Below are 26,338 nucleotides of genomic sequence, written 5' to 3'. Positions count from 1 at the left end.
AAAAAGGGTAGTGCATGTGTACTATCAAGGCTATATGCAAGTTTGATAGTCAATGTGTAGAATTATACTGTAACGTCTATTCGTATAAAAAGGAAGTATACTTTTCGACAACATTCAAAGAAAATGGCGGCGAAAACAAAAACATTTGGGTCTGCCGGGATGAAGGCAATGATGAAGCCTGTGATCAGCACAGATGTGATGGGAAATCGGAATGTTGAAATCAGGCCCGTTGGTGCCTGGGTTCAGCCTGCTACTGAACAGATAATCAACAGTCATCCCAACGCAATAGTTAGTAGTGTTACATCGACTTCTAAACAAGTTCGATCATGTTTTGATGTGATATGGAAAATAGGATGTTCACAATACGTTATGCTTGACAAATTTAAACTATTAAGGAAACAATGCTGAATTTTGTGTCTTTTTGAATTTAACCTTTAACTATTATTTAGTCCATATATATAACTGCTGAGTTTACGTATAAGCCATCACCGACCAGAATCTCTCTAACCGCAATTTGAGGAGTAGTGCACTTTACTGGGCGCAATTTTTCCGATTTTTTTTCGGATGGATATACTCGGATGGATATACCATGAAGTTGATTCCGCGGTAGTACTTACGTTTCCCGTGGTATTTTCTAATGACATATTTACTTCCATGCCACTCATCAAATTGCGGCACCTATTGATTGTTTACGTTCATCAGTAGATCATCACGGGTGTGAGCGAAACATGATCAGACTTTCATCATGTTCATCACTTTGCCTACGTACAGCCATCTATCAGGTAGTCACATGTACACGTAATGGCAGACCGTCTCGCGTACACGTTACGTCCTCTACTGTCTATTAATGAAAACTAATGTAACTTTATGTCAATCAATGAATCTTTATTTAATACTCAACATGTTCAAAGGCCACAGGCCTATAGTACTAATCAAAATTTACATTTACATGAAACATCTGTGGGTAGCAATACACTGTTTCTATGATTAAATGCTTTATAGATATAGATGGACAAGTTTTCTAAGTTTCTCTTACTAGCATTGTTCATAAGTGATATAAATTTAAGGAGCACCTTTAGAATTCAGCACCACATTTTCTCGTGAGGACATTCCCAGCCGTAGGTCACATGTCAGTGAGACAGGCAACCAGTTTGTGAGAACCCATCAGACGCGAACCCGCGACCTTTGGATTGTTAGTCTGACAGCTAACCGACTGAGTTACATCCACATTGTTGCACAGTGTGCAAATTTAGCTAGTCATTCCTGTGACGTCACGGAAATGAACGGAATGAGTCGAATTGGTTGCGGACTATTATGAAGGTTACGGGTAGACTTGGTGCCTCGTGCTTTCAATCTACTGACGGTTGCCGAATGGTCCCGATATCATTTGGCACGATCGCCCTATTCCGTAATCTACAAGATACCATGCTGTGTTGAATCAGCCGATATGGTTTGAACTGAAAACGGTTGTTGACATCAGGCGTCAGACGTTGATTTCAAGGTGCATGCATGAATGGTGTGCTTGTATAAAAATCATTGTGGGCTGTCGTGACAGAAAAGTGTTGTAGGGAACACAGTAAGGATAATGTGGATCGCGCTAAGGAATGAGTGAGACATGGGCATGTTCGGTGAGTTGGACTTCGAATTATTATTGAAAATATGTAGATCTAGAGGTGAAAGTTGCTGGAGGCCGATTTCCATCAGCCCAAAATTTCGACATTAAACCATTTCATCGTTTATTTAACTTCTGACGTTTTTGGTCTCCCGTCTTTCTTTGTGAACAAAGTATTAAAAATGGAAAAGGAAAACAATTGGTACTCATGCATTTAACTACTACATTGGATTAGGTCCCTAACCCTAAACTTAAAACAATTTTCATTTTTCTCTGGTTAGCTGATAGTTTCCAATTCTTGCAATACCTCTCTAATTTGTTAATTTCACTTTGAAGACCGTTAATTGTACTAGAAAATAATATTATATCGTCTGCAAACAATAAAAGAAATATTTGAATAATATCTGGATGCAACTGGATACCGTTAGAACAGTTTTCTTGAATTTGAATTGCCAGTTCATTTATAAAAAAGGTAAATAGCAAAGGGCTCAGTATACAACCTTGTCTCACTCCTAAATGGCTTACAGAAGTATCAGATAATTCATTGTTATTTCTGACACAAATTTTCACGTTTTCATATACACAGCGAAGTAGTTTTCCCATTGTGCTACTGACACCTTGTTTGTCTACGAGACTCCATAATTTATTTCTATTAACTGTATCAAAAGCCTTTGTGAAGTCAACAAATAAGGCATAGAATTTTTGTCCTTTTTGACTAAGATATTTCTGGATAATAGAATGTAAAACAAATATATTGTCAATCATGGTGTAACCCTTCCTGAAGCCAGCCTGTGATTCTGATATCTTGTCTAAAGTATCTGCCCATTCAACCAGTCTTCTGTTTATAGTGGATGTAAATATTTTACTAAATATGCTTGACAACGTTATGCCTCTGTAATTTTTGGGATTATTCAGGTCATGGATAGGATAGGAACTATTATGGATAGGAACTATTATGCCAATGGACCATGACTTGGGAAAGTTCCCCCTTTATTAAATGGTATTAAATATCAACTCAAGGTGTGGCAGTAGTAAATCTGTAGATTGTTTGAAAAATTCTGGAACAGTAAAATCTAATCCTGAGAATATGTTAGCTTTTATTTTTGTATTTTATGTCTAGCAGGTAATGCCACTTTTCTTCACAAACATTTTCTATAAACTTATTCAACTTCAAAGCTATCCAAACATAGCTCATCTGCTAGCTGATGTAAACAATAAAAATAATCATGTGACCAAGAGAAGAATCCCTGCTCCATAGAGTCATCTCTTAAGGGTTTTTTTCATGTTCCATTTCATGTATTCCTTTGATTAACTCTACATATTTTGTGTGAACTGGAAATTTATGCAGACGAAATGTGAATGTTCTCTTAATTCTAAAATCATTGACCATATTACAGTTTATCAACTTTGTTATTACTGTAAACCTACTTTGGCACTTCCGGATTGGCTGTTTATAGCGTGTGAGATTGTGAAACATGCTGTGCACTTGTAATTTGATCAGTACTGAATGCCACGAAAACATGGCATCACCAGAGTTTGTGCACAGTGGCCTGTCGTACGGACAACTATGAACTTCAGAATGACAAAAGTGTTTTATTGACATTAAATGATGTGGGGGTATGTTGTCTAAGTCTAGGTTGTGTTCATGTGACTTAACAATATCAGCGATCGTATTCATAGCTGTAAATGTTTTAATACCAAGGAACCCATGACGTGAGGGTATGACTATGAATAGTATGGATTACAAGTTCTTTAATCACTGTTAATATTTACAACAAAACGTTTCTGGCACTTCTTGAACCCTTCATCAGATGAATGACAAAATATATGCTATCAAGCAAAATATATATACATGTATTATGTAAAGGGAACAGTGAGATACTATTACAGGTTGAGATGGAGTTACCCCTGAACCGACCCCTGATATTTGACCTGAACCAACCCCAAGAAGTAAATATTTCAGCACTTACATATATATTTAAGTTCCTTTAAGGTAAATGTTGAAATTTATATTATTCACATGTCTTTACATGTAATAGAGGACATTTTATGTAATCCTTGTAAGAATCTAAACGATCAGTTGCAAAAACGATGCTATGTTAAACTCTAATAACATGTGTGCTTACATTTAGTTGTATCGTATCCACAGAATTGACACATCAATCCAATATAGGAATAGCTCATAAATCCCACATCATGAATTCCCGTTTCACCTTTGTTCTGCCAAAGTTTCCAGGAACGTCGTCTATCATGTTTGCTCACGTTTCCATGTGTGAAAATCTGTCAATATTTTCAACACACCTTAACCACCTTTCACACCTTGAATTCTGCTAACATTATGAAAAGTAAAACATTCCTCAGCTCCAAAATTAAACTGTTATTTTATGCACGTCTCAATGAGCGATTAAAGCGAATGTGTTGTTTTTATATTTCTTTGAATGGATTATTGAGAACGAATTAATGTACGTGTTGTCTTAAGCATATGCTCTTATTTGACACTGATTGTGTTGTATGTTTGGATTGTCATGAGCAAATTAATTTACTTGTTGTCTTATGCATATGCTGTTCCTTTACACTGATTGTGTTCACTCACTGTCAACTTACCGTACACTGTTATACATGTATATAGCAAGTAGTTTCTGAAATGATAACACGACACAGATCTTCTTCTACATGATTCAATATTGTATCTTCAGGGAGACTGAAACATGTGGGAAAAGATCCGTGTCGTGTTGTCATTTCAGAAACTACTTGTTATAGATGTATATATATAGTAAAATAATTGAAATCTTTATCTGTCTGAATTGTCAATTATGCCTATGTTTTAGCTGAAAACCCCTCCTGCCCTTGTGGCCATTCCACAGACGACCCATCATAATTTTTGTCTGGTGTCCTTCAGACTAAACAAATACTTTTACACCAAAGAATTTGACATCAAAACTATTCTGTACACTGATTGCCATTTTAATGAGATTGATGGTAATAATCTAGCAACATCAGTCTATAATTATATTCAAGAAACAAATCGATTCTCAAAATATAAAATCTAACACCGATATTTAACAACCTTATTAAGACTGATCTGTCATCAAAGGAAACTAAATATTTAACAACCAACCAAATGTCTATGTTTATATAACACAGATGATCTGAAATCTTTATATGTCTGTGTTGTCAGTTGAGTCTATGTTTTATACTTCAAGATATAAATTGTAATCTTTATCCATTAAAGATAAATACCATAACCATCGATGCCGTTAATTAACCCAATGGCTGGTTCGGGTGTGGGGCTGGTTTGGGTTATATATCCAGTACCCGTTTCGGCTTGGTCCCTGTTTGAGTGTATTCATTGAGATGTACAGAGATCATTGGGATTAAGTGATGTATTTTGATATAGATTTGAAAGGGATTAAGCCGTATGATAATACTATAGATGTAGAGAGTGTTTATGCAACAAGAAGGGTTGGATATACATGACAGGATTGATTAGAAGCCACTTATAGAAACAATGATAGGAAAAACATCAGAAGGAAAATGTTGCCACTGGCATTTACAACGTTACCTGTGAGTGTGACCACAGGATCATGGATACAATCACATATAAATTGTAGGGTTGTGTCAGTGCTATTTGCAGTATTCTCCACATATTGGTTCATTTTGCACTTGAAGTCACAATGTGATAATCAAGAGATTGCTTATCATGCTTACTCTGTGCACTTATGTGTGTGACATTTGTAGTCTAGGCAGGAAGAGGTTTTTACATTCATGATAAATTATTCCTTGTATAGTCTCCTAGTTTTCCTGTTCTTATTTAGTATTTTGTTCTGACTGATACGAAGTTAATACTAGCCATGTTGAGTATTTATCACATAGGTTTATCGCAAAAACGTAACAGCAGTGAAGTTTCCTGGTCGAAGCCCACTTCAAACTTGCAGAACCTCTTTCATCCTGTGAGCTGGAAACACTTAGGGTGTTTATGTTATCTTAACTCAGCTCATGGATCCCCTTCTCATGAAGCACTTCCTCGTGCTCATTACAATTAGGTACCTATGTCTGATCTGACAGCCCTGCATGATTCTTGGGGATGACAGTTCGTGGGGTAACCCAGTGGGTAAAGCATTCACTCATCATGCCAAAGACAAGGGTTCAATACCCCACATAGGTACAGTGTGTGACACCTAATTTCGGTATACCCGGTCCTGTTGTGGTATTGCTGAAATGTTGCTGAAAGTGGCGTAAAACCATTATCACTCACTCACTCACTGTTAGGTTTGGTCACTACTGGTGGAATCACTATTCCATGTCCATCATTCCACATTTTGATCCTTAAGGTTGGCATGGGTAGACACTCCTACACAATTCCTAGGGTTTGTAGTGAGTGATGGTATGGTGAACTATTTCCTTAAAGAATGAATCCAAAATAATCTGAAGAAAATTTGTGAAATATTGATCTAGTTTGAGGTCTAGCACACATGTATAAAGGTCAGGCATCATGTACCAGTAAACGAGAATGAATTATTTATATCACTTCTTTTTTGTTTTGGCTGATTAGATAAGTCATCGACTTGTTAAACTAGCTTAGCTAAGATAATATAACAGGAAGAAAAGTTGTTGAATGGAAGGGTTTATCAGGCATGATAGGAGCATTAGATACCTAGTTTGATGGATAGGTATATATAACACTGTCCAATTTGATGTTAAATTGTAGTCTTTTTCTGTTAACTGAAGCATACATGGTTAACATGTTTAGAAGTTAAAATGTGGCCATGGTAGTCCTATAGAATGTGTCTGGTGTTTCAGGAAGCAGCGATGGAGGAGGAGAATCGGATGTATCAAATGCAGCGCGAGAAAGAGGACCGTCTGAGACGCTTCCAGGAGGAGGTGAAGAAAAGAGTTCGGCATTTAGATAGGCTGAAGAAACAACAGCAGGCACAGTCAATGGTTAATGCTGTAAGTGTGATGAACTGACAGATAAAAAGTTGCCAAATACATTTTTGAGCAATGTTGATGTACTATATGGGGATTAGGTATGTTATGTATGTGTGCTTATTTCAGATTGAGCGAGAGAGGCGTGTAGTTAGACAAAGCACATTGTCAGCTCAGCATCAGTCGTCCCGAAAAGACAGCTGTTCAGTGAGATTACACCAAGGCTTGAGCATTAAGTCCCGAGCAACACAAAACACACAAGGTATGGCAGGGACTGCACTCACACTAACACTAAAGGCTACTATGATATGTCTTTATAATACTGATGGCTACTGTAAAGTGTTTTTATGACACTGATGGCTGCTGTAAAATGTTTTTATAATGCCGAAGGCTACTGTAAAATGTCTCTATAACACCGATGGCTACTATGAAATATTTTTATAATACTGATGGCCAGTGTAAAATGTCTCTGTAACACTGAGGGCTACTGTAAAATGTCCTTATAACACTGATGGCTACTGTAAGATGTCTTTAATACACTGATGGCTACTGTGAAATGTCTGCATAACACTGATGACTACTGTGAAATGTCTTTACAATACTAATGGCCACTGTGAAATGTCTTTTTAACACTGATGGTTAAAGAAAAATGTCTTCATAACACTAATGGCTACTGTAAAATGTGTTTATAAGACTGGTGGCAACTGTACAGTGTCTATAATAATGGTGACTAATAACAATGGTGACTAATATACAATGCCTACAGTTCTGGCAACTAATGTACAATGTATAACAATGGTGACTAATGTACAATACTTCTGTGTAGGAGGCTTGGCACACAGTGAACCGTCAACTAGGACACACGCCTTCTCGGACCAGACAGACCAGGTCGGTGTTTCCATACTGATGTCTCTATGACCCACCAAGTCTCACTCAGGCCATCTGAGCCTGTGTAAAAACACTTGTCCGTGTGTACTCGTTCTTGTATTTAATTTAGGAAACACTTGAACAGGTGCTCTTCTAAAATCCATCATGTGTCAATAATAAATGCCTCAGAGTATCGCTAGTTGGTGATTCACAAATTTAGAAATGCCAAGTTGCTTCAGCCATGATGTCTGAGATATGGATGACCTTGACCCTTGATCAGTGTAAAAAGTGACTTGTTCTCAAATGTGTGTGGTTTGTTTTAGGTGCATGAGTTCACGAGTGAGGCAAGACGAAAGCTTGGGGGTAGACAAATACTGACAGACAACTTCATCAGTGATGATCTGCCAGGAGGAGTGTGGAGGGTGTCGCATACAAGAGATGTGAGTTCTTGTCATATATACTCAGATGTGTGCCTGTGTGTGGGGATATGAGTGAAGCTCATTTGTATGAATCACAGGAGATGATGATTACACAATGCCATCTAGAAAGTGGTCATTTGTAACATGTTATATTTGGGATTACACTTTCTTAGTAAAGTATAAATTCTAGTACTCTTTTTGACCTGACTCCCATCCAGGACTTGAACCCACACCCTCAGAGTCAGGCACCTAATCACCAGCACACACCGTCAGTTGCCTAACCCACTTAGCCACTGTGACTCCCACAAAAATAAAAGTCGGACAACTGGTAGTCCACACTGCAGGCTTTGTGTACCCCTCTGATAAGTATTTGTTGGTATGGCGCCCACGGCTGAAGGCTATGATTACACAATGCCTCATAGAAAGTGTTCATATGTAACATATGTTATGTTGGGGATTACTCTTTCCTAGTGATAGTTTCTTGAGTTGAATTCCACAAAAGATGAGTTGAGATTCAGTGTGCATGGGTAGAGATGTGAGTCAGTGTGTAAGGGTAGAGAAGTGAGTCAGTGTGCATGGGTAGAGATTTGAGTCAGTGTGTAAGGGTAGAGAAGTGAGTCAGTGTGTAAGGGTAGAGATTTGAGTCAGTGTGTATGGGTAGAAATGTGAGTCAGTGTGCATGGGTAGAGATTTGAGTCAGTGTGTAAGGGTAGAGAAGTGAGTCAGTGTGTAAGGGTAGAGATTTGAGTCAGTGTGCATGGGTAGAGATGTGAGTCAGTGTGTATGGGTAGAGATTTGAGTCAGTGTGTAAGGGTAGAGATGTGTGTCAGTGTGCATGGGTAGAGATTTGAGTCAGTGTGTAAGGGTAGAGAAGTGAGTCAGTGTGGATGGGTAGAGATTTGAGTCAGTGTGCATGGGTAGAGATGTGAGTCAGTGTGTATGGGTAGAGATTTGAGTCAGTGTGCAAGGGTAGAGATGTGAGTCAGTGTGCATGGGTAGAGATTTGAGTCAGTGTGTATGGGTAGAGATTTGAGTCAGTGTGTGAGGGTAGAGATATGAGTCAGTGTGCATGGGTAGAGATTTGAGTCAGTGTGGATGGGTAGAGAAGTGAGTCAGTGTGTAAGGGTAGTGATTTGAGTCAGTGTGCATGGGTAGAGATTTGAGTCAGTGTGCATGGGTAGAGATTTGAGTCAGTGTGTATGGGTAGAGAAATGAGTCAGTGTGCATGGGTAGAGATTTGTGTCAGTGTGTATGGGTAGAGATTTGAGTCAGTGTGCATGGGTAGAGATTTGAGTCAGTGTGCATGGGTAGAGATTTGAGTCAGTGTGTAAGGGTAGAGATTTGAATCAGTGTGTATGGGTAGAGATTTGTGTCAGTGTGTATGAGTAGAGATTTGAGTCAGTGTGTAAGGGTAGAGATGTGAGTCAGTGTGCATGGGTAGAGATGTGAGTCAGTGTGTAAGGGTAGAGATGTGCGTCAGTGTGTAAGGGTGGAGAAGTGAATCAGTGTGTAAGGGTGGAGAAGTGAATCAGTGTGCATGGGTAGAGATGTGAGTCAGTGTGTAAGGGTAGAGATGTGAATCAGTGTGTAAGGGTAGAGATTTGAGTCAGTGTGTAAGAGTAGAGATGAGAGTTTGTGTGTATTGGTAGAGCTTTGAGTCCATGAGTAAGGGTAGAGATGTCAGTAAGTGTGCATTGAGAGATATGAGTGCATGTGTAATTGTAGAGATGTGAGTCAGTGCATGGGTATGGGCAAAGATGTGGTGACAGAAACACTTATGCTGATCAGGGCATTGTATGTGATCCTCTGCATTGCAGCACCCATCATCTCGACACATGGCAGATGGAGATGTCCTTGACCTTGACAGTGACAACAGCAACACTGAAGACACAGAGGACAGAGATGATGATGTTGATGAAGAGAAGTACACTCATGGTATGAATGTCAACACATCAGCCCTGGCTAAGGAGTTCTGACCCTAACTATGATGGCTGGAGAAGATGGACTTGATCACAGAGAGTGTTCTAAACATTTCCTACATTTCAAAAACACTCTGTCCTTTTTCTGATTTTGGAATGATGAATTGTCATTCATTTATGAAAGTTTTTCATGCTCTTCTGTATAGATTATTGGTGGTAAGATGAAGGTTTCTAGATTTTTATTAGCTGTTGACTGAACTTTTGAGACTGTTCATAACCTTTTTTGATCAAATTGAGAGTACGTTTTTTCAATTTCAATCTGTTTCTGTCAGATGAGAATGAGGAGGAAAGTGAAAATCGATGGCGGCGCCAGATGAAGAGTGTACACTTCGATCTTTCACCCCCAAGGGCAGAGACAAGACAAGAGAGGATCCAGCGACGCAGTGGTGATTGTCATGCAGTTATCTCCCTTTGGTTGTTGTAACCATGGTTTCAGGCTATCCCTGTAAATGTAGATCCACTGTAATAACAAGTCCACATGGGTTACAAACAAATCTAGAATATACAAGCTAAAGAAGTTAGAGACATTGTTAAAAATGCTAGATTCATTCATAACAAATCTGTAAATAACATAACAAAATTGTAAACGAAGGAAGGTCCACTTCATGAGACTCAGTAGAATCTGAGTGTGTCTCTCCTCCACTCTCTCTTTTTAAGAGTGGATAAAGCATTTTTTTGTCATGCTGACAGGGTTTTTTTTCCCCACTTGAGTATGTGTGAGACCCATTTCCTGATATTTCAGGAATATTTCTACAAGTGACATAAGACTAAACTCACTCTCCTACTCATGTATGTATGTCTTGCAGTGCCAACAATGACAGGCACAGAGCTGCACCGCCCAGCCCCGGTTGTGTCTGTCCCAGACATCTACTCAGGGGTAACGATGGAAGAGAACCGACGCAGACAGCGGAGTCAGACTGCCCTCTACCGCCGACTCTTCATGGACCAAGAGCGTGAGCAAGTAAAGGAGAATCTTCGTCGGCAGGAACATCGGAAACGGATTCAAAAGTAATTAATCTTGTCTATGTAGCTGATTTTGGACACATGGAGTCATTAACATTACAGATGGTTTTATTTGTTTAGATGTGGTATGTGATAGATGTTTAATCATGATTCTGATCTGTGTCCAACTATATATGTGCCCTATCTGACCTGTGACTATGAAGGGTATGTCTGTGTCTATCAGACTGAAGCAGGACAAGGAGGAGGCTCGCAAGGAAGAGGAGGAGTTGGCATTGCGCATGGTGCAGCCCTGTGACCCGATGACTGGGGAGACATCGGGCGAAGCATTCCTCCGGGATCAACTGGAGCAGTCTCACATACGGGACACCCTGCAACAACATGAGCACAGCCGACGGAGACACAAGGAAATGGAGAGGTAAACCACTGGCTGCTTATGGCCTATGGAGGGGCCTGTTTGTTGAAGTCATCTTAGTGCTATGGCAATCATGAATCACTGTAATGACAGGAAGTAAGCTAGTACGTGATACTAGTGAGTAACAAATGTAAAAAATATGTCATGTGGTTGTCTAATGTGATTAATGATTATTACTAGTCATAGGAATACCTGACTGAACATGGCCTTGACATTGTGGTATTGAGAAATACATTAGCATTCTCTATCCACTGTTACTTCAGTCATATCTTCCCATGTACCTGTTTTCTAATATGGCTGTATATCCCAGTTTTCATAAAATCCTCTAGCAGCAAAGAATCGCTACAAAACTTATCTCCCTTCTTTCCATCCAATCAGAACACGTGTTACATTGACCTCGATCCAATACGTCTGCCCCGTTGGAGCTAGTTGATCAACATGCGAAGCATAGACTCACTATTTCATGTCTAACTGAAAATCAGACACCAGCAGAGAGTATAGGAATCAACAAGGAGTTTTTGTTGATGTCAAACAGAAAGCATTTAATGACTAGCTTGCCCATTGTTAATAAGGGCAATGGTGATGTCATTATTCGAGTGCTGTTCACAAGAAATGTTTGTGCATCATGCAGTGGAAGTGGTTGTAGTTTTCGGAAATTACTGAGACTATGCGAATGATCATCAGTATTACTGATGGCACAACTAACTCTGATTGAAACCAACTTGTGTCTGTACTTGTTTATATGGACTTTAGCATGTACATCTGACAATCTTATCAATCAGTCCACTTTGTAGAACAGGGCCCTGGTTATGTAAAATATGAAAACATTTAATGAATTAAGAGCTCCCCTTCAAATACTGGATCACTGAATAGATTTGCCCCCATGTTTGTTGAAGATATGAAATCCATTCTACATTTTCCAGATATGTCTAAATACGTTTAATGCTTCAGATGCCACTTACGATGATTTTCATGATTACAGCAGCAGTTACTTATATTGTGTGTGGCTGTTTCAGATATGTAGAGGCATTACGCCAGAACCTACGTGAAAAGATAGTGAAGAAAGGGGTACAGTTACCTCCCTTGTGTTGCTGTGGCGACACCCTGTGGGACACCAACCCTGACACTTGTGCCAACAACTGTTTCTTCTACAAGAACCCTAAAGGTCAGTCCTTTTCACTTGTGTGTAAATATGATCAGCCTCAGTGCTGCCATCTGCTTAATAGTAAAAAGAAATGTTTCTAATCCTGTGAAAATTTTGCCAGTATTGCACTAGCAGACGGAAGGCAATTTCTATTCCTGCTGACACCTACCAACATATACTGTAGGACTGATGTTGTCAGTTGCAGCCAGATTGGTTTAGGAGCTGAGGTCGTGCATGGTAGAGTTGTCTTAAGGTCCTGTGCAGAGTTGCTTCCCTTGGTAGGCAGGATCATAGGTTTGAAATCCCAATTTGCCAGTACACATGCTTGTGAGAGTTACACACAAAACTGCTGTATGTGAGAGACCTACATCACTTGTGGCTTGGTTGCACATGAAGCTGACACATCATGATATAGCAACAATACCATGTTTACTAGATGTCATGTTCACAAACAAATGGAAGTATGTTACCAGAATGTTGAGTACACTGTAGTGGAGCTTCCATGTAGACATCCCGGAAAGTACATTATAAGCAACGAAAGATGGCCTGTGTCATTTTCTGCTTACAACAGAAAATATTGGAAGATTTACCTGTGCTGTTAGTCAATGAATTTGCTATTTATGAAAATATGTGGGTAACTGATATTGCAGACTCATACAATAGTGGTAGGGTACAGGAATGAGTGCTGTTGAATTGGAAACCTTGATGCTAGAGCATTCCAATGTCACACAATAGAGGTATGTGTGTAGCAAGAAACATTACACACTCACACCCTCTCTTGAATCTAGGTTATCAGTAAAAGCATTTTATAGAGAAATGGTAAACTGTATTTTTTGCTGAACTATCCTAATCTGTTGATGAGTGTTATGAGTTGAAGGACTGGATTTCATGTGCTTTGTCTGAATGTAAAGCTGTTTCAGTGACACTGACAAAATCTCTGCAGGCCCACTATGTTAAATCCTATCATGTTTCAGCATACGCCAAGGCGCTGCAGTCTCTGCTGGTGTCCTGTGAAGTTGTCTGACCCTCGTTTCATCTACAGAACTAGTATGGCCATCAAACAGCTCTATAACCGTCTGACCCTCACTTCCTCCAGCAGAACAGTATGTTCATTAACCACTGGTTACCACCGTCATCAACAGTCTCTCCTGGTGTCCTGTGAAGTTGTGTGACCTTCACTTCCTCCCTCAGAACAGTATATTCATGAACCACCAGCAACTACCATCATCAACAGTCTCTCCTGCTGTCCTGTGAAGTTGTCTGACCTTCACTTCCTCCCTCAGAACAGTATATTCATGAACCACCAGCAACTACCATCATCAACAGTCTCTCCTGGTGTCCTGTGAAGTTGTCTGACCTTCACTTCCTCCCTCAGAACAGTATATTCATGAACCACCAGCAACTACCATCATCAACAGTCTCTCCTGCTGTCCTGTGAAGTTGTGACCTTCACTTCCTCCCTCAGAACAGTATATTCATGAACCACCAGCAACTACCATCATCAACAGTCTCTCCTGGTGTCCTGTGAAGTTGTCTGACCTTCACTTCCTCCCTCAGAACAGTATATTCATGAACCACCAGCAACTACCATCATCAACAGTCTCTCCTGCTGTCCTGTGAAGTTGTGACCTTCACTTCCTCCCTCAGAACAGTATATTCATGAACCACCAGCAACTACCATCATCAACAGTCTCTCCTGCTGTCCTGTGAAGTTGTGTGACCTTCACTTCCTCCCTCAGAACAGTATATTCATGAACCACCAGCAACTACCATCATCAATAGTCTCTCCTGGTGTCCTATGAAGTTGTGTGACCTTCACTTCCTCCCTCAGAACAGTATATTCATGAACCACCAGCAACTACCATCATCAACAGTCTCTCCTGGTGTCCTGTGAAGTTGTCTGACCTTCACTTCCTCCCTCAGAACAGTATATTCATGAACCACCAGCAACTACCATCATCAACAGTCTCTCCTGGTGTCCTGTGAAGTTGTCTGACCTTCACTTCCTCCCTCAGAACAGTATATTCATGAACCACCAGCAACTACCATCATCAACAGTCTCTCCTGGTGTCCTGTGAAGTTGTCTGACCTTCACTTCCTCCCTCAGAACAGTATATTCATGAACCACCAACAACTACCATCATCAATAGTCTCTCCTGGTGTCCTATGAAGTTGTCTGACCTTCACTTCCTCCCTCAGAACAGTATATTCATGAACCACCAACAACTACCATCATCAATAGTCTCTCCTGGTGTCCTATGAAGTTGTGTGACCTTCACTTCCTCCCTCAGAACAGTATATTCATGAACCACCAGCAACTACCATCATCAACAGTCTCTCCTGCTGTCCTGTGAAGTTGTGACCTTCACTTCCTCCCTCAGAACAGTATATTCATGAACCACCAGCAACTACCATCATCAACAGTCTCTCCTGCTGTCCTGTGAAGTTGTGTGACCTTCACTTCCTCCCTCAGAACAGTATATTCATGAACCACCAGCAACTACCATCATCAATAGTCTCTCCTGGTGTCCTATGAAGTTGTGTGACCTTCACTTCCTCCCTCAGAACAGTATATTCATGAACCACCAGCAACCACCATCATCAACAGTCTCTCCTGGTGTCCTGTGAAGTTGTGTGACCTTCACTTCCTCCCTCAGAACAGTATATTCATGAACCACCAGCAACCACCATCATCAACAGTCTCTCCTGGTGTCCTGTGAAGTTGTGTGACCTTCACTTCCTCCCTCAGAACAGTATATTCATGAACCACCAGCAACTACCATCATCAATAGTCTCTCCTGGTGTCCTATGAAGTTGTGTGACCTTCACTTCCTCCCTCAGAACAGTATATTCATGAACCACCAGCAACCACCATCATCAACAGTCTCTCCTGGTGTCCTGTGAAGTTGTGTGACCTTCACTTCCTCCCTCAGAACAGTATATTCATGAACCACCAGCAACTACCATCATCAACAGTCTCTCCTGGTGTCCTGTGAAGTTGTGTGACCTTCACTTCCTCCCTCAGAACAGTATATTCATGAACCACCAGCAACTACCATCATCAATAGTCTCTCCTGGTGTCCTATGAAGTTGTGTGACCTTCACTTCCTCCCTCAGAACAGTATATTCATGAACCACCAGCAACCACCATCATCAACAGTCTCTCCTGGTGTCCTGTGAAGTTGTGTGACCTTCACTTCCTCCCTCAGAACAGTATATTCATGAACCACCAGCAACTACCATCATCAACAGTCTCTCCTGGTGTCCTATGAAGTTGTGTGACCTTCACTTCCTCCCTCAGAACAGTATATTCATGAACCACCAGCAACTACCATCATCAACAGTCTCTCCTGGTGTCCTGTGAAGTTGTCTGACCTTCACTTCCTCCCTCAGAACAGTATATTCATGAACCACCAGCAACTACCATCATCAACAGTCTCTCCTGGTGTCCTGTGAAGTTGTCTGACCTTCACTTCCTCCCTCAGAACAGTATATTCATGAACCACCAGCAACTACCATCATCAACAGTCTCTCCTGGTGTCCTGTGAAGTTGTCTGACCTTCACTTCCTCCCTCAGAACAGTATATTCATGAACCACCAGCAACTACCATCATCAACAGTCTCTCCTGCTGTCCTGTGAAGTTGTCTGACCTTCACTTCCTCCCTCAGAACATTATATTCATGAACCACCAGCAACTACCATCATCAACAGTCTCTCCTGCTGTCCTGTGAAGTTGTCTGACCTTCACTTCCTCCCTCAGAACAGTATATTCATGAACCACCAGCAACTACCATCATCAACAGTCTCTCCTGGTGTCCTGTGAAGTTGTGTGACCTTCACTTCCTCCCTCAGAACAGTATATTCATGAACCACCAGCAACTACCATCATCAACAGTCTCTCCTGCTGTCCTGTGAAGTTGTGTGACCTTCACTTCCTCCCTCAGAACAGTATATTCATGAACCACCAGCAACTACCATCATCAATAGTCTCTCCTGGTGTCCTATGAAGTTGTGTGACCTTCACTTCCTCCCTCAGAACAGTATATTCATGAACCACCAGCAACTACCATCATCAACAGTCTCTCCTGGTGTCCTGTGAAGTTGTGTGACCTTCACTTCCTCCCTCAGAACAGTATATTCATGAACCACCAGCAACTACCATCATCAACAGTCTCTCCTGCTGTCCTGTGAAGTTGTGACCTTCACTTCCTCCCTCAGAACAGTATATTCATGAACCACCAGCAACTACCATCATCAACAGTCTCTCCTGGTGTCCTGTGAAGTTGAGTGACCTTCACTTCCTCCCTCAGAACAGTATATTCATGAACCACCAGCAACTACCATCATCAACAGTCTCTCCTGCTGTCCTGTGAAGTTGTGTGACCTTCACTTCCTCCCTCAGAACAGTATATTCATGAACCACCAGCAACTACCATCATCAACAGTCTCTCCTGGTGTCCTGTGAAGTTGTGTGACCTTCACTTCCTCCCTCAGAACAGTATATTCATGAACCACCAGCAACTACCATCATCAACAGTCTCTCCTGGTGTCCTATGAAGTTGTGTGACCTTCACTTCCTCCCTCAGAACAGTATATTCATGAACCACCAGCAACTACCATCATCAATAGTCTCTCCTGGTGTCCTATGAAGTTGTGTGACCTTCACTTCCTCCCTCAGAACAGTATATTCATGAACCACCAGCAACTACCATCATCAACAGTCTCTCCTGGTGTCCTGTGAAGTTGTCTGACCTTCACTTCCTCCCTCAGAACAGTATATTCATGAACCACCAGCAACTACCATCATCAACAGTCTCTCCTGCTGTCCCGTGAAGTTGTGACCTTCACTTCCTCCCTCAGAACAGTATATTCATGAACCACCAGCAACTACCATCATCAACAGTCTCTCCTGGTGTCCTATGAAGTTGTGTGACCTTCACTTCCTCCCTCAGAACAGTATATTCATGAACCACCAGCAACTACCATCATCAACAGTCTCTCCTGGTGTCCTGTGAAGTTGTCTGACCTTCACTTCCTCCCTCAGAACAGTATATTCATGAACCACCAGCAACTACCATCATCAACAGTCTCTCCTGCTGTCCCGTGAAGTTGTGACCTTCACTTCCTCCCTCAGAACAGTATATTCATGAACCACCAGCAACTACCATCATCAACAGTCTCTCCTGCTGTCCTGTGAAGTTGTGTGACCTTCACTTCCTCCCTCAGAACAGTATATTCATGAACCACCAGCAACCACCATCATCAACAGTCTCTCCTGGTGTCCTGTGAAGTTGTGTGACCTTCACTTCCTCCCTCAGAACAGTATATTCATGAACCACCAGCAACTACCATCATCAACAGTCTCTCCTGGTGTCCTGTGAAGTTGTGTGACCTTCACTTCCTCCCTCAGAACAGTATATTCATGAACCACCAGCAACTACCATCATCAATAGTCTCTCCTGGTGTCCTATGAAGTTGTGTGACCTTCACTTCCTCCCTCAGAACAGTATATTCATGAACCACCAGCAACCACCATCATCAACAGTCTCTCCTGGTGTCCTGTGAAGTTGTCTGACCTTCACTTCCTCCCTCAGAACAGTATATTCATGAACCACCAGCAACTACCATCATCAACAGTCTCTCCTGGTGTCCTATGAAGTTGTGTGACCTTCACTTCCTCCCTCAGAACAGTATATTCATGAACCACCAACAACTACCATCATCAATAGTCTCTCCTGGTGTCCTATGAAGTTGTGTGACCTTCACTTCCTCCCTCAGAACAGTATATTCATGAACCACCAGCAACTACCATCATCAACAGTCTCTCCTGGTGTCCTGTGAAGTTGTCTGACCTTCACTTCCTCCCTCAGAACAGTATATTCATGAACCACCAGCAACTACCATCATCAACAGTCTCTCCTGGTGTCCTGTGAAGTTGTCTGACCTTCACTTCCTCCCTCAGAACAGTATATTCATGAACCACCAGCAACTACCATCATCAACAGTCTCTCCTGGTGTCCTATGAAGTTGTGTGACCTTCACTTCCTCCCTCAGAACAGTATATTCATGAACCACCAGCAACCACCATCATCAACAGTCTCTCCTGGTGTCCTGTGAAGTTGTGTGACCTTCACTTCCTCCCTCAGAACAGTATATTCATGAACCACCAGCAACTACCATCATCAATAGTCTCTCCTGGTGTCCTATGAAGTTGTGTGACCTTCACTTCCTCCCTCAGAACAGTATATTCATGAACCACCAGCAACCACCATCATCAACAGTCTCTCCTGGTGTCCTGTGAAGTTGTCTGACCTTCACTTCCTCCCTCAGAACAGTATATTCATGAACCACCAGCAACTACCATCATCAACAGTCTCTCCTGGTGTCCTGTGATGTTGTGTGACCTTCACTTCCTTCAGCAGAACAGTACATTCATTAACCACCAGCAACCACTGAGACCCGTGAAGGTCTGGGGTAGAATAGGCCTTCAGCAACCCATGCTTGCCATAAAAGGCGACTCTGCTTGTCATAAGAGGCCACTACCTTGATCAGGTGGTCAGACTCGCTGACTTGGTTCACACATGTCATCGGTTCTCAATTGCGCAGATCGATGCTCATGTTGTTGGTCACTGGATTGTCTGGTCCATACTCGATTATTTTCAGACCGCCTCCATATAGCTGGAATATAGCTGGAATATTGAGTGTGGCATAAAACTAAACTCACTCACTCACTCACTCACTCAGCAATCACTGTCATCAACAGTCTCTCCTGGCGTCCTGTGCCCCCAGCAGACCAGTATGTCCAACAAGAGTTTCTTGAAGGAACCAGACATGTGGATGACAGGGCATGTTGAAGGGGAGATCTGTTGCTGTGTTATAGCTGCTGATTTACATCTGGTGTGTTCCTACCATTAATCTAACATGATTGATCTGACCATCAGACTAATTTTAGGCTGGTGCCTGATATCACTTATATTTATCATCTGATCAGTTGTCCTCTCAATTGGGTTAGACCATCAGGCTGGTTCTCAATGTTGGTCAGATTCTATTCTGATGAATTTTATGAATGTCTCATACATCCAGTACCTGGAAACATCACAGAAACTCTAGTTTCACTACTTGAACAACTCATTAGAGTGACGGAGTGTATGTTTTTTTTTTTTATAACTGTGGGTACATCAAGGTGAGTAACCTAGGAACAGCCAGTCAGGAAAATATGGTCATGACCCATGCAGTTGTTGGAATTTGTCTAAGAGTCAGCCATTTAAACCTAGAGTCTGGGCAATAATGTGATCCATACGGTATTGGAAGTATATTGTAACCAGTCATTGAGAATTGTAACCTTAGTTTAACTGTCACTCTGTTCCAAGCTACAATGTCGAGCAGGACCTTCAGGAATCTCTTCTGTGTACAGTGAATCATGTTTCTATATACATTCTCAGCTTTGTGAAGTGATAAAATACAGAGGAACTGTCCAATTATTTTAACTGTACATATTGTATATACTCATCATGCAGGTAACATATTGTTGTTACAACAGCAGCATCAGATACCAAAGTTTGAAAAATAAATCTCGGAAATTTCCTCATGCTGGGTGATGTTTGTTTTTTAAATGACTGAAAACAGTAACAGTCAACTGCCTGTTCTATGACTTGTCTTGCAAGTTACATGTATTTTGGCAGTGTATGCTTAAACACAAGGTATTACAAGACCTGCTGCCATGTGAAACGGTTTTGACGAGTTATGTCATAATTTATTTTTCTTAGGAGTGAATAGTATTGTAAACACTGGTCCTGCTGAGGTGACCAACTGGATTGGATGGTCAGGCTTGGAGACATGTGTTCATCTCAACTGTGTGGATGGCTGCTCCTGATGTCATGTTAGCTTATTTAGAGAATGTCATAATGTAGCTTGGATATTGTTTAGAGGGCCATTAAACACCAAACATTTTGATGTGAAAGGTCCGGCTTTCTGATGCGTGAGCCAGTAGTTATTGCGAGTGAGTGAGTGAGTTTAGTTTTACGTTGCACTCAGCAATGTCCCAACTATATGGTCTGTAAATAATCAAGTTTAAAAGAGACAATCCAGTGAACATCCAATCTATAGCATGAGCATCTCTCTACACAGTTGGAGTGACATGTGTCAACCACGTCAGTGTGCATCACAACCCAATCCGATCCGATCCTGATCCCTATTTCAAGTACTTTACCATCCAAATGGAATTCAATTTTGATGCTTTTAAATTATTCCTATTTTAGTTTTGATTTTATTCACTTTTACGTTACACGAATTACACTAGTCTTTAAATGAGTTCAAAGCAACGTGTAGTCCCATTGGACAGATGCTGTATCACAGATACTAAATCATCGAGTTTTGTGAACTAATACGACTTATTGATACCACAAAATAATTTATAATAACTCGCCACAGGAATATTGTGATGACCTAATTTAATCAGTGTAAACATTGAGACTAATAGACCTGATGGAGACATTCACTGTTTTCAGACATCATCAGTCTTTGGTAAGTAGATGAGCTGCGAGTTATCATGCCTGTCTCTCATGAAAACAGCAAGCCTTTTAAACTCCCATCAAGAGATTTCTCATGCTTTCACGGGGCGGTGGGATGGCTTTGTGGTGAAAGTGTTTTCTCGTCACACGGGAGACCTGGGTTTGATTCTCACACGTGTGCTATGTGTGAGGCCCATTTCTGGTGTCCTCGGCTATGTTATTGCTGGAATATTGATAAAAGCGACCTAACTAAACCCACTCTCTCGTGCTTTCACTCCGGCTACATTTCTCAACAACCAAGGGAGGAACTGTATGGTATACTCTGGCCACTTCACTGTTAACACCTTCCTAGTTATTTGATATTAGTGTCTTAGACTAAATGACCAGGGTGTCGTTGTACAAAGCGACCTTAGCGTAAAGATTACCGGAATTCCTATGGCTTAACATAGACTTAAGGTACCCTTAGCTGTAAGGTTGTTTTGTACAACAGCACGCAGGGCCTCCTTTCACAGAGTACTAAGGTGGTCGTAAGTCACTAAGGTAACCTTAGTGCGATGTTAAAAGGTGAGAGTTAAGTTATCCTTTGTTAAGGTTGCTTCGTGAGAGGAGCTTCTTATTCACAGGGTGGTTTTACTCGGAAAAAAGTGCCAACGGAAACAAGTAAAAGTCCATTGTTAATTATTTAGGTGACAGTATTCTGTTTTGACGCGGTAGTGCAATTGGCCTCGTTCATTCCCGAGGTGTACACAACAATACAATCACATAAAAAGTGGATATGGTTAGTGCATACGGAAACCGTGCGGGTTTGAATATTGGTTAGCAGGTGCATTTTCTTGAACGTCTCCAAGTCACCTACTGTAGCATTTAGCATTCCTGAAACTATCACAATACATTCACAATGCAGTGTCTAAGCGTGATATTCTGTTATCATCTGTGTATTCAAGCTGTATGTGACTGTATAATGCATGTAACTCCAGTGTATATGGGCAGGAGGCCTGAAATACAATAAACATCTTTGACTTTGACTTTGACTGAGAGGCAAATGTTTCCGATGCTGAGACCTCCACATCAGGCAGGACACTGGACGTTTTCATCGTCGATGTAGTCGTTGATGGACGGCATCCTTTGGCCAACCTGCCGCGCAATCCGTCGCTGGTCTGCTATTGACCAATGACCAACGTACATATGTACAAAGGAACATCTGATGACCATTAGGAGAATGTAATGCACATATACTGACAACACTTGGAATTAAGGGTCCTTTCCTAGCACACTTATAAGAGCAGATAGGTGAAAACGTTTAACAGACAAAAGAGAACAGTTGGAAAACTTACTGAAACAATTTGGTATTCTGAATAAATGAATATTTAAATAACCTGAATAACATAGGTTGCACAAAAGTTTTTTTTACGCCCATTTCTCTCATCAATACCTTTGACCATAATAATTTGATGTTATGAAAGTCTGTTACCAGAAGAACACTTAGTATCAAATTGATTCAATCTAGAACCAATTGGTACGAATTAAATATGCTCTTAAACAGTAGGGGAACTTCATTTTTCAATTTGTCTGACGCAAGATTATTTTCATAATTAATGGACTACGGTGATTTATTGCCCTTGAAAACCACCCATGCACGTGCGCCACTTCTACTCCCAAACAGTTCAAACAAATCCGTGTCCACCATTATTATTGATTGTGTCCATCCGTACTTCACTCTACCGTCAATAGATCCGTGAAGATCCGGTTTAGAATAGGCCTTCAAGCAACCCATGCTTGCCATAAAAGGCGACTGTGCTTGTCGAAAGAGGCGACGGGATCGGGTCGTCAGGTTCGCTGGCATGGTTGACACATCTCATCAGTTCCCAGTTGCGCAGATCGATACTCTTGTTGTTGATCACAGGATTGTCTGGTCCCAGACTCGATTATTTACAACCCACCGTCATATTAGCTGGAATATTGCTGAATGCGGCGTGAAACTTAACTCACTCACTCACTCACTCTGCCGTCAATGCTAATTTTGTCCTTTAACCATCATCAGATGTATCCCTATGTGGGGCACGTGTGGGAGTTTACTACCGTCACTGTCCACCAGTAACACATTGGTTTCCGCATAAGCAAGATAATATACATGTCTATTTGTTCATGATATACAATATCTTCAGGGGAGTTGTCCCTTTAGGTATTTGTGTACATGCTCCTCCATCACTGTACGTCCCCCTTTCTTGGCCCAGGACAGGATGCTTCCTCCCGAATTGTCCACTTGTGATACATTAGCTCCTCTACTCACGAGAAATTCAAACACGTTTGTATGGCCTTTATACGCAGCGTTCATCAAGGGTGTTTTTCCGGATTTCGATCTACTGTTGATGTCAAGATAAGTTTCCATGACAACGTGTTTCACCATATCCATGTTCCCTGTCATGCAGGCTATATGCAGGATGTTGTTGCCATAGTAATCTACAAGTAAAGGATTAGCCCCTTTTTGAATGAGAAGGTCAAATATTTGTATTCGTCCAGTCTGAGCTGCAAACATGAGTGGTGTCATTCCATCACTCTTGTCTCTACGGTTCACGTCTTCTACACTCCGGGACAGGATGCACCTCACTCGTCCCAGGTGCCCCTTTCTACAGGCATCGTGAAGTGACATGTCCTCTGACGTGTCCTGACTGACCGTTTTGGGTGGTGTAGATATCTCGGGGTAGTTCTGCTTCCCGTCTGTAGATTAATATATAATAATAGTAAAGTGACATCAATGTACCAGAGCCGTCCATTGCATTAGGATACTATCAAGGATGTAACCAACTTATAAGTTATAATGTGACGCTGTTTGACGTCACATGTCCACAAAGGCAATGTGTTTTCTTAATTAGAATAGAAGCTATAAACAGACACAGTAACACACACACATGCACCTGCACGCTAGGCTCTTGTTTTCCGTCTAGATTTTTACAGGCTAGATGATGAAAGCTGTTAACCCTTTTACGTGGCTTGGCAGCTCACAAACAGATGAAACTTCCAAATCTTGTCGATAATCTTCTGCAACCCTCTGTGATACAAACTTGTTTTTGTGTGTATATATTTGTGCGTGTCTGTGTGGCAGTGTCTGTGTGTGTCTATGTGTCTGCGAGTGTGTGAGTGAATGTGTGTGCGTGTCTATATGTCTGTGTTGAGTGAGTGCGTGTGTATGCGGCTACGAGTGTGTGAGTGAATGTGTGTGCGTGTCTATGTGTCTGTGTTGAGTGAGTGCGTGTGTATGCGGCTACGAGTGTGTGAGTGAATGTGTGTGCATGTCTATATGTCTGTGTTGAGTGAGTGCGTGTGTATGCGGCTACGAGTGAGTGAGTGAATGTGTGTGCATGTCTATGTGTCTGTGTTGAGTGAGTGCGTGTGTATGCGGCTATGAGTGAGTGAGTGAATGTGTGAACGTGTCTATGTGTCTGTGTTGAGTGAGTGCGTGTGTATGCGGCTACGAGTGTGTGAGTGAATGTGTGAACGTGTCTATGTGTCTGTGTTGAGTGAGTGCCTGTGTATGCGGCTACAAGTGAGTGAGTGAATGTGTGTGCATGTCTATGTGTCTGTGTTGAGTGAGTGCGTGTGTATGCGGCTACGAGTGTGTGAGTGAATGTGTGAACGTGTCTATGTGTCTGTGTTGAGTGAGTACGTGTGTATGCGGCTACGAGTGTGTGAGTGAATGTGTGTGCGTGTCTATGTGTCTTTGTTGAGTGAGTGCATGTGTATGCGGCTACAAGTGAGTGAGTGAATGTGTGTGCATGTCTATGTGTCTGTGTTGAGTGAGTGCGTGTGTATGCGGCTACGAGTGTGTGAGTGAATGTGTGAACGTGTCTATGTGTCTGTGTTGAGTGAGTGCGTGTGTATGCGGCTACGAGTGTGTGAGTGAATGTGTGTGCGTGTCTATGTGTCTGTGTTGAGTGAGTGCGTGTGTATGCGGCTACGAGTGTGTGAGTGAATGTGTGAACGTGTCTATGTGTCTGTGTTGAGTGAGTACGTGTGTATGCGGCTACGAGTGAGTGAGTGAATGTGTGAACGTGTCTATGTGTCTGTGTTGAGTGAGTACGTGTGTATGCGGCTACGAGTGTGTGAGTGAATGTGTGAACGTGTCTATGTGTCTTTGTTGAGTGAGTGCATGTGTATGCGGCTACAAGTGAGTGAGTGAATGTGTGTGCATGTCCATGTGTCTGTGTTGAGTGAGTGCGTGTGTATGCGGCTACGAGTGTGTGAGTGAATGTGTGTGCGTGTCTATGCGTCTGTGTTGAGTGAGTGAGTGAGTGTGTATACGGCCACGAGTGAGTGAGTGAATGTGTGAACGTGTCTATGTGTCTGTGTTGAGTGAGTACGTGTGTATGCGGCTACGAGTGAGTGAGTGAATGTGTGAACGTGTCTATGTGTCTGTGTTGAGTGAGTGCGTGTGTATGCGGCTACGAGTGTGTGAGTGAATGTGTGTGCGTGTCTATGTGTCTGTGTTGAGTGAGTGTCTGTGTATGCGGCTACGAGTGTGTGAGTGAATGTGTGTGCATGTCCATGTGTCTGTGTTGAGTGAGTGCGTGTGTATGCGGCTACGAGTGTGTGAGTGAATGTGTGTGCGTGTCTATGCGTCTGTGTTGAGTGAGTGAGTGAGTGTGTATACGGCCACGAGTGAGTGAGTGAATGTGTGAACGTGTCTATGTGTCTGTGTTGAGTGAGTACGTGTGTATGCGGCTACGAGTGAGTGAGTGAATGTGTGAACGTGTCTATGTGTCTGTGTTGAGTGAGTGCGTGTGTATGCGGCTACGAGTGTGTGAGTGAATGTGTGTGCGTGTCTATGTGTCTGTGTTGAGTGAGTGTCTGTGTATGCGGCTACGAGTGTGTGAGTGAATGTGTGTGCGTGTCTATGTGTCTGTGTTGAGTGAGTGCGTGTGTATGCGGCTACGAGTGTGTGAGTGAATGTGTGAACGTGTCTATGTGTCTGTGTTGAGTGAGTACGTGTGTATGCGGCTACGAGTGAGTGAGTGAATGTGTGAACGTGTCTATGTGTCTGTGTTGAGTGAGTACGTGTGTATGCGGCTACGAGTGTGTGAGTGAATGTGTGAACGTGTCTATGTGTCTTTGTTGAGTGAGTGCATGTGTATGCGGCTACAAGTGAGTGAGTGAATGTGTGTGCATGTCCATGTGTCTGTGTTGAGTGAGTGCGTGTGTATGCGGCTACGAGTGTGTGAGTGAATGTGTGTGCGTGTCTATGCGTCTGTGTTGAGTGAGTGAGTGAGTGTGTATACGGCCACGAGTGAGTGAGTGAATGTGTGAACGTGTCTATGTGTCTGTGTTGAGTGAGTACGTGTGTATGCGGCTACGAGTGAGTGAGTGAATGTGTGAACGTGTCTATGTGTCTGTGTTGAGTGAGTGCGTGTGTATGCGGCTACGAGTGTGTGAGTGAATGTGTGTGCGTGTCTATGTGTCTGTGTTGAGTGAGTGTCTGTGTATGCGGCTACGAGTGTGTGAGTGAATGTG

At 42.0% G+C, this 26,338-nt stretch overlaps 1 protein-coding gene across 1 annotated transcript; it reads left to right on the top strand.

Moving 5' to 3' along the window:
• The first annotated feature begins 118 nt into the window (after positions 1 to 118).
• Positions 119 to 19,907, top strand: LOC137283691 (trichohyalin-like). The gene is made up of 11 exons (XM_067815384.1): positions 119 to 288; positions 6,413 to 6,562; positions 6,668 to 6,800; positions 7,365 to 7,426; positions 7,729 to 7,845; positions 9,642 to 9,759; positions 10,076 to 10,189; positions 10,610 to 10,811; positions 10,990 to 11,181; positions 12,195 to 12,343; positions 13,297 to 19,907. The coding sequence occupies exons 1-11, from the start codon at positions 124 to 126 to the stop codon at positions 13,344 to 13,346; spliced, it is 1,452 nt and encodes a 483-aa protein (XP_067671485.1). The 5' UTR covers positions 119 to 123; the 3' UTR covers positions 13,347 to 19,907.
• The last annotated feature ends 6,431 nt before the right edge of the window (positions 19,908 to 26,338 follow it).

The sequence above is a fragment of the Haliotis asinina genome, chromosome 1 (genome assembly GCF_037392515.1).
Source record: "Haliotis asinina isolate JCU_RB_2024 chromosome 1, JCU_Hal_asi_v2, whole genome shotgun sequence".
Classification (NCBI taxonomy): domain Eukaryota; kingdom Metazoa; phylum Mollusca; class Gastropoda; order Lepetellida; family Haliotidae; genus Haliotis; species Haliotis asinina.
Note: the sequence above shows the minus strand (reverse complement) of the source record. Positions and strands in the feature narration are given on the sequence as shown.

Coding starts and splice junctions, on each gene's coding strand:
- LOC137283691 (XM_067815384.1), top strand. CDS start 124: ATGGCGGCGAAAACAAAAACATTTGGGTCTGCCGGGATGAAGGCAATG. Junction 7,846..9,641: donor GGGTGTCGCATACAAGAGAT/GTGAGTTCTTGT, acceptor TCTGCATTGCAG/CACCCATCATCTCGACACAT. Junction 11,182..12,194: donor AGACACAAGGAAATGGAGAG/GTAAACCACTGG, acceptor TGGCTGTTTCAG/ATATGTAGAGGCATTACGCC.